Source organism: Lepidothrix coronata, unplaced genomic scaffold (genome assembly GCF_001604755.1).
Source record: "Lepidothrix coronata isolate B3197 unplaced genomic scaffold, Lepidothrix_coronata-1.0 Scaffold48, whole genome shotgun sequence".
In the NCBI taxonomy this organism is placed as follows: domain Eukaryota; kingdom Metazoa; phylum Chordata; class Aves; order Passeriformes; family Pipridae; genus Lepidothrix; species Lepidothrix coronata.
Genome location: NW_016690228.1, coordinates 4138131 through 4146246, shown reverse-complemented (window position 1 = coordinate 4146246; position 8116 = coordinate 4138131). Strand labels below are relative to the sequence as shown.

At 41.9% G+C, this 8116-nt stretch overlaps 1 protein-coding gene across 5 annotated transcripts in view; it reads left to right on the top strand.

Moving 5' to 3' along the window:
• SLC25A15 (solute carrier family 25 member 15) overlaps positions 1-8116 on the top strand; it is a 13689-nt gene continuing 5573 nt past the window's right edge. For 2 of the 5 annotated variants that reach the window (XM_017815125.1, XM_017815121.1), the window contains exons 1-4: positions 1-111; positions 666-770; positions 2458-2585; positions 5455-5713. In XM_017815125.1, the coding sequence (XP_017670614.1) occupies positions 2531-2585; positions 5455-5713 (314 nt within the window). In that variant the 5' untranslated portion in view covers positions 1-111; positions 666-770; positions 2458-2530. Of the gene's footprint in view, positions 112-665; positions 771-2036; positions 2183-2457; positions 2586-5454; positions 5714-8116 lie in introns of those variants that run through there. The other 3 variants (XM_017815124.1, XM_017815123.1, XM_017815122.1) reach the window with 3 other exon arrangements.

The following is an 8116-nucleotide window of genomic DNA, read 5'->3' as shown; positions in this document are numbered from 1 at the left end:
CGCCTTTCTCGGGCCGCGGCGGGGCCGCGCCGCCTCCATCGCCGCCTCCATATATATATATGGGGAGGGCAGCGGCGGCGGGACCGCTCTAGTGGGGGGACGGCGGCTCTGGTGAGTGACGGTGCCGGACGGAGGCAGCGGGTCGGCCGGGCTGGGGGTCCCCCCGGCTCGGGAGCCGGGCGGGCAGGCCTGGGATGCGCGGCGGGCGCGGGGTGGGGCCCCTCGGGAAGCGGCGGCGCGTGCGGCCGCCCGGGAGAGGCGCTGGGCCGGGGTCGGGCGGGCTCTGCTCCCCCGGGCCTCCGCAGAACGCAGGCCAGGGCGTCCTGCTCCGAATGGGCGGGTGTTGGCGGAACGGGAATCCTGAGCCTTCCTCCCCGAAAGGAGCCTGAGCTGCGGTGTGGCCCCTGCCCGGCCCGCCCGTGAGCACGTGTGACAGCCCGGCGCGGTGAGCCCGGTACCGCCCCGCTCTGCTGAGCTCTGCCGGCCTGCTGAGACCCTGGGGAGCGGAGTCACGGCCTGCCCGTGCGGGCTATGGCAAGAAGCAGGACTGCTTCTGGGTTTAGCTACTCAGTGTTTGGAGAAGGCATCAGCAGAGAGAAGCATCTAGGGCTGCGGGCGGAGGACCCAGCAGGACCTGTTACACTAACTAATGCTTCTGTTTTCAGGTTTGAGGCTTGGGTTCGATTTGGAAATAACAGAGCAGTTATTGCCTTGCTTTATCTACAAGCAGCTTTTAATCTATTAGTGTTATTACAAATAAGAAAAAATAGGTATGTACGTATATAATACTGATTTAGTTTTGACTAAGACTTAAATTCTCTGAAAGTGACACTGTGATGATATGGATCAGGCAACTAGACGTCCTTTGCTCTTAAAGTCCATGTTTTTATAGGCATATTTTTTTTTCCTTCTGCTGCCAAGTTTTCTATGGGTGATTTGGCATGTGCTTCCTTTAGGGACTGGCACAAGTCGATAAGCACTCAGCATGATGAAAGCAGTTGTTGCTCTCTAGTAATTCCCTTCATTCAAAGTCTGTCTCACTGATCTGTTGTTCTTTTCCTCTAAATTAGGTGCAAAACTGTGGAGTGCTGTGTGACACTAATGAGGTATATAGGATAACAAAGTGCAATTTGGCCTTGGAGTCTCCATTGTGAAATAACACCTAGCATGCTATGGTGTCAGTAGCAAAACAGTTCAAGTCTGAAGCCACAATTTGAAAACTGAATGTGTTAATGCCATTTATTACAAGAGTACTTATTTATTTTGTTTTAAATCCATTATGTTTAGATTTATGCAGCACATCTGAAACAGATTGGATGGATAAAGTCACTGAGTGACAGTATTTGGCCTACTGGAGTATATTTTAAGGTTCAGGAATAATAAATCTGTTTAGAGACAGGTTTTCTCTACAAGCCTTGCTTGTATTCAAGTATCTGTGCTTCTTGTACAACAGCTGTGTTTTATACAGTATGATTTTTTTATTATCCTTTCAATGTAGCCTACTGGAAGTTGTTTCCCATTCATATTACCCCAAAATATATTTTGAGAAGTAACAGGCTTCAAAGGAAGTACGGTAGGTAAAAGAGTGAAAATTGTTCTGTTTACTGATATACTGTGCTTGAAGCCAGGCTTAAAAGTCAATGAGGTGCTGATTCACGTGTGTATTTGTGTGGTAAATTTTAAGACTCCTGCAGCTTTTTGACAGCACTACCAGCCAAGTGTCTCACTCAGCAGCATGGTTCTGAAACAGTTGGAGCTCTTTTGTCCCAGATATATAAGCTTAACTGCTTGCCCAGTGTACCTTGCTGCAAATTTGAAAACTGAATTCATTTGAATGCTTTATTTCAAAGTGTCACCTTTGTATTTCTGCTTTCCAGCTGCCTTACTGAGAGATGAGTTGCAATTCTTATTTATAATATGCTGGTGTGTGGAACTTGCACTGGGAACATGACAGCCAGACACAATACAAGATGTTCATGTTCATTTCCATTCTACTCATCTTTTGAGAACCACTTAATGTACTTGTATCATCATGGATAGTTTTCTTACCTGCTCTTCACCATGAGGAGAGGAGATTCTCTGTTTTGTTTTATAGGTGAGGAGCTGAGACAGGGGTGAAATATTCCTGCCAGCTAGCCTTAGACACCTGATGTGAGACTATGCTTCTATAATCAATATAAAGGTAATGCTCAGCACTGTTCCCTGGATGTACTCTTTGCTTTCATTTGAGATATCCAGGGAAATTAGAAGCTGGAAAGCCCAAGAAAGATGAAGCTAGGTGTAATACTCCAGGAGACATGCTTAATGCAGCAAAATTGGTCAAAATACAAATATGCTAAGTCTCACTCCTGGGCACAAGAATTTCTGGCTTTAAATGGAAGAGCGGATGTGAAAGCATTCCTGTGATGCTTTTGCCTGTCGAATTATTGTAAATTGTGTATCTTTCTCTTCCCTCAGGAGACAACTATCTCCATACCTACGAGGAAACAGGAGACTTTGCTCTGAAGTAACCGGTAAACAAGTGTGAAGCATGAGGATTAACTCTGCTATTCAGGCTGCTATTGACCTCACAGCAGGAGCTGCAGGTAATGCTGGAGAGAGCTTAATTGCACAAAACTTCTGAGAGACAGTTTTAATGCCTTTAACAAATGTAAAAGCAGTGTCCTTTTGCTATAAAAAGCCTCACCTTCTGCACTTTAAGGATACAGAGGTGAAGCAGTGACCTTAGCCAGTGTTGTAACTGTATCACTATTGCTCTTCCCCAGTGAAACCCCTGCCACGCAGTAAAGGCATAACCCCTTATTTCAGACTAATCATCTTCTGTGAGGAGGTTTAAATTCTCCTGTTTACATGAGTTGAAGAATCAAGCAGAGTTTTGGAATGAAGTCAGTGCATGAGTGATTGAGGTGCTGCTTTTGTCACAGGAACCCTCTCTAATTGAAAGAGACAAGAAGCTATCTGAGGGGTTACTGGCTCAGACAGCATCCTCTAAATGCTGTGGAGCTCAGTAGTAGAACTGATGATGAATTCACTTAACTGACTTCCCTTTCAGTCTAGTCTGTGCCATAAAGTTTTACTGGACTAGTTATGTGGAAATGGTTGTATTGTCTCGCTGATATTGCCACATTGGTAATGTCTGTGGGATGTGGCTTTTAATTCTGTCAGGGAAAAGGGGTCTTTTTTGACATTTCTTAGCCAACAGTGTTTATACAGAAAAGGTGGAAGATTTGTCTAATTTACTGTTGTAACAAGTTGGACAATTTTATGGATTTTTTTCTTTCCCATACAATGACTATTACAGTCAGTCCTTTTATGACTCTGTTAATGCTGTGAATATGTCAGTATTAATGGTGCTGTGTTCACTGGTAGTTATTTGGGGTCATTTGTCAGAGTGGAGGTTAACAGTGCAATGAGAAAGCAAGGGGTGACAGATAGCACAAGTCCACTGTGGCAGTCTCTGCACCCTTTAGAAAATGTATCTAAGTAAGCAAACAGCTTGTTCCTCCAGCAAATTCATAACCTGGTTTTACCTTCCTCTCCAGATACTAGTCTTGACTATCTGTTAAGTAACGACACACTGGGGCAAGTAAATTCTGAACAAGAAAAAATAAGTCATTTAGCTCTCTGTGGGTCATAGTCCTTTGCCTAGGATCTAAGCAACGTCTGATTACTTCTTTGATTCAGTAGGACTCTTTTCTCATTATTGCCATGTTATAGAACCACACTTGTCTAAATGTTCAAACAGATTTGGCTTTTTTTGTTTTCTTATTTGTTTTTGTTTTGTAGTTGGGTTTTTTATGACTCTTTACTGCTGGCTGGAAGAATTATTTTTTTCTTTAGTATTTTAGATAATAACTAGGACCCTTGGTCTTTATCTTGAGGCTTACAAAGTTCTTTGCTGTAGTTCACCAGGCTTTTTGTACCACCTCCGATGACAGTCTTTTTGGAACACACATTCTCTGTCAACTCCCAATTTTTCAGCTTTACATTTCCAAGACCATTCCTGGTTTTCCTGGGTAGTAGCCATTATTTTATTACAGAAACCTAGCATTTGTCCTGTAAATTAATATCTACCTTCCCTGCAAATACCATTGGCTGAGCCTTTCCAGCTCTGCTTTTCATTTGAAGCTTACATGGATGTTACTGGTCTGATCCAGCTACTTTTCTTCTTGGTTATCCTTCCATAACAGGAAACTCTTTGTGCTTCCTTGCATGATTTGCTCTGAAGCTTTTAACCATCTGGTTGAGAATGAGGTTTTATGGCAGCTAGACTTGAATTTCTCCAAAAAGCCTGAAGTACCTCTTTGCAAAGGAGCAAGAATGTAACACAAATGTGTTTGCAGAGAGTAAAACGGATTGTAAATAACATTCCTTAAACAAACACTCTTCTCCCCACATAAAAGACACAGAACTAATCTTAATTGGATTCACACATTTGTTTCCATTTCAGTTACCTTGTTATCTCCATTTACAGATAATTTAAGGTATATGCATGTCAACCTTGCTTTGGTTAAAGATGAACTTCTGTTATAGGACGGTTCTCTCTTTCTATAAAAAGCAAAACCATAAAACCTATATAAGGCACACGTATCATGTGCTTCCTGGCAGGTGTCTGCTTCTAATAGATTGCTATCACTGTACACTGTTTCTTACTGAAAAAGTGTAACATTAGCTCTCTCTGCAGGCTACAGAATTGAGTTAGATCTTGTGGAGGGACACTGTATTGTGAGCGAAATGGTTACTGATGACGTTAATGGAAATATCTCACAAGTCTTCAGGGTATTGACCTTGCAGTTCAGTTTGGAAAAGATATCATGTTGAGAAACTTTGCCCTTTTGTCCTTTTTCAGCTTATACTCAACACTTTCTTCCAGTATGTGGAAATAAATGTACTTAAGAGCCATCTGGAGTTTTGAAGTAAAGGGTTTGAGTCTTTGGTTATCAACTTATTATATATGATCAGTTTAGCACTCTCAGCAGTGTTCCTTCTGCCCTGGAGGAAAAACTTGATTACTAATCTTTCAGGGGGTTTTTGTTTTTTATTATTGGAATGTAAAATCAGATGGTTTCTGAATCACATCATAAATAAGCAAAGGAAAATGCTACTCAACTCTTTGACACAAGTGACTTGATTGCAGAACAATACTTCTAATTCAGCACAAGTTTATACACGTGAGCTGATTCATTTAGATGCTTGCTTTTCATGAGGTAAAGAAATGTTTAATGATAATCGTGCTATTACTGCCCCTTCGCCTGATTTTTATTTCTTAGGGTAACTAAATTCACCACTGACAATTGATGCTATTGTGCTAAAATCAGTGCACTTTTTTTTTTCCTGCAGAGAATTAAATTTATCTTTGCTTTTTGTGTGATTTTGCTAATACTGGTGCTTGAGTATAGATGTCAAAGTTGTGATAACCTTCAGCCACCCTCTTAACTTCCACTGCTTGCTTAGGTGGGACAGCATGCGTGGTGACTGGCCAGCCCTTTGACACCGCAAAGGTGAAGATGCAGACGTTCCCCAACATGTACAAAGGACTTGTTGACTGTTTTGTGAAAACCTATAAGCAAGTGGGGTTTCGAGGCTTCTACAAGGGAACCACACCAGCCCTTCTAGCCAACATCGCAGAGAACTCTGTTCTGTTCATGTGCTATGGATTTTGCCAACAAATTGTGAGAAAAATTGTTGGAGTTGACAGGAAAACAAAGCTCAGGTTAGTAATAAAAATCTGGCTCGTGTTTTAAAATAAATAAATAAAAAATCATGCCATTGCTACTTGCCAATACTGTGTTGTCAGGGTGCAAGTGATGTTCCACGCCTTTCTCTGCCAGTATAAAGTGGAATATAGACCTTTATGTGATGATATGGTGTCTAAATATAATAGAGCCACCTACTAACCAGTCACTGTAGCTGTCTGGTTTAGATAATCACAACTTATCTGGAGTATTCAAGACCTGGAACATTTTTATCAATGGAACTGAGCATTGCAACACCTTGATGTTTAGGTTGTTCTGATTTTGAAGGGGAGCTAGTGTTTCTTCTTACAGGGAGGCATACTAAAGGGAAAGGACAGTTTTCTAATATTGCCTTGTTTTTAAAAATTATTTCTTTAAGTTTCAAAAGCTTGAATGTAATGGTGGTTAGATGAAAGGTCTCATTTAGAACAGTGTATTGTCTACTACACTGGCAAAAAGTGATTGTCTAAAGAATAAGAAAGAAGTGTTTAATACTTACTGAGTCCTCTGCCAAGTTTGTTCTTAGTTCAGAGGATTTCTTGACTCTGGTTTGATCCAGTCACTGACTTTGGATCTTTTGAAGACTTGTTCAGTCTCCTCTTGATTCTTCTAATTATCTTGCCTCTGAAGTACACTTTGGCAGGGAGCCCTGCAGACGATAGTCAGTAACTCCGTAACTGTTGATCCTTAGCCACTGGGATTTTGTAGATCTCTATCCATTGCTCCATGCCCCTCTTCCCCACCTGAATCTTTTCTTATATGGGAGAATTGCAGCCCTCCTAATCAATGAGCACTCTGAAGCTGTTCCTTTAGCTGTCATCGCTGTCTTTCTCTGAAACTTCTGTAATTCTAATGTGTCTGGGGATTTAGCTTATGAGACCAGAGTTGTGCAGAGTATTCAAGATGTGAACAGGTTGTGGATTTATGCACTGGCACAATGATTATGATCTTCTAGCTAGGATGGCTGTTCTCCAGGTGCATCACTTTAGAGCTGTCAGTGGCCCAGCAGTCTCAGTGTGCCTTACTGTTATGCATTTCTTAAGGTATGTCTTCTGTGCAGCACTAAGATTAGCTGCACCTTCTCCATCCTTGTGCTGTGCCACAGGGTGCAAAAGACTTCTCTTACTGTCCTAACTCCATTCATTCAAAGGGTAATGCAAGGCTAACCACATTGAGCTTTGTATTAATAGCTTTGTTCTGCCTCTGTCATATGTGTCTCCAGTGGAAGTAGCAGGGCGTGATTCTGCATTTGAGATCTCTGACATGATATGGGTAGCTTCCTAAGTGCAAGACAATTATCTAAAAGTGACATTAAGTGAGGTATTCTCCTGCCACACTAAGACATGCTGTATCTTAAAACTGAGGCCTTCTGTGAGGGGAATATGAAGTGAAGAAACAAATCATATTATCTCTACTTGCATTATTTTTCACTGTTTTCTGACAGTTAAGACCCTTCAGCTGAGACAAGACTGTTTTCACCTTTCCTTATTGCTTTCTTAAATCAGAGGGTTTCTGCTTGCTCAGCTTACAGATTCCTTACCTTTTCCTATCCACTAAAATGTTGGCGGTAGGCCTACCAGCATGTTTCACTTCTTAACCTTCCTTTATGATCATCCTAGGAGGTAGACCACAGATGTGCAGAGGTCCTAGGATCATCTCATGTGACTGAGACAGCATGTTTATGCTGTGTGCAATGGAGGTAGTGCAGGAAACTTTGAACCGTACATTGGTGTACTACTGTCCTTGGAGTCAGATACAGAATGGAAATGTAATTTGAGTATGTAACAATATCAAGTGCATTTGGCATCTGATCCTTCTTTCCTTGGTCAGATAATGGTGCTTTTCAGATCCAGGGTGGCTGCTTAATGTCTTGTTGATTCAAGATCAAATAGCGTGAGTGTACAGCTGCCACTGCTATATCTGATTATGTCATGAGCTTTGCTTCATGTCACAACTTCAGTTTCATGATGCTTCTTTCTGCAAGGTGAAAAATTGTAGCTTTAATCTCTGATACTATAGATGTATCAAACTGCTGGACACAGGGCAAACATCTCCCTTGTATGGAAAGAATTTCTGTGCTGCAATGAGGTTGGTCTCAGCTGTGCCGACTCCCCAGGTTCTGAAAGAAGAGAGAAGCTCCACTTCTATGCTATTGTGCAGCTCCTGTCTAACACATCAGAATCTGAAGGAGCCTGTTTAAAATGCATCATAAATCAGTATGACCCTCAAATACCTACCTTTTGAGTCCTGGCAGTTTAGCAACCCCAGAATTCGTGGTATGTGTAAAATCACCACAAAGTAAGCCCTAGTTTTGGAATACTGTGAGTCATTGCAGATGACAGTGCTGTCTTGTTCAGTGTTGTAGTTTATGCTTGTCTGTG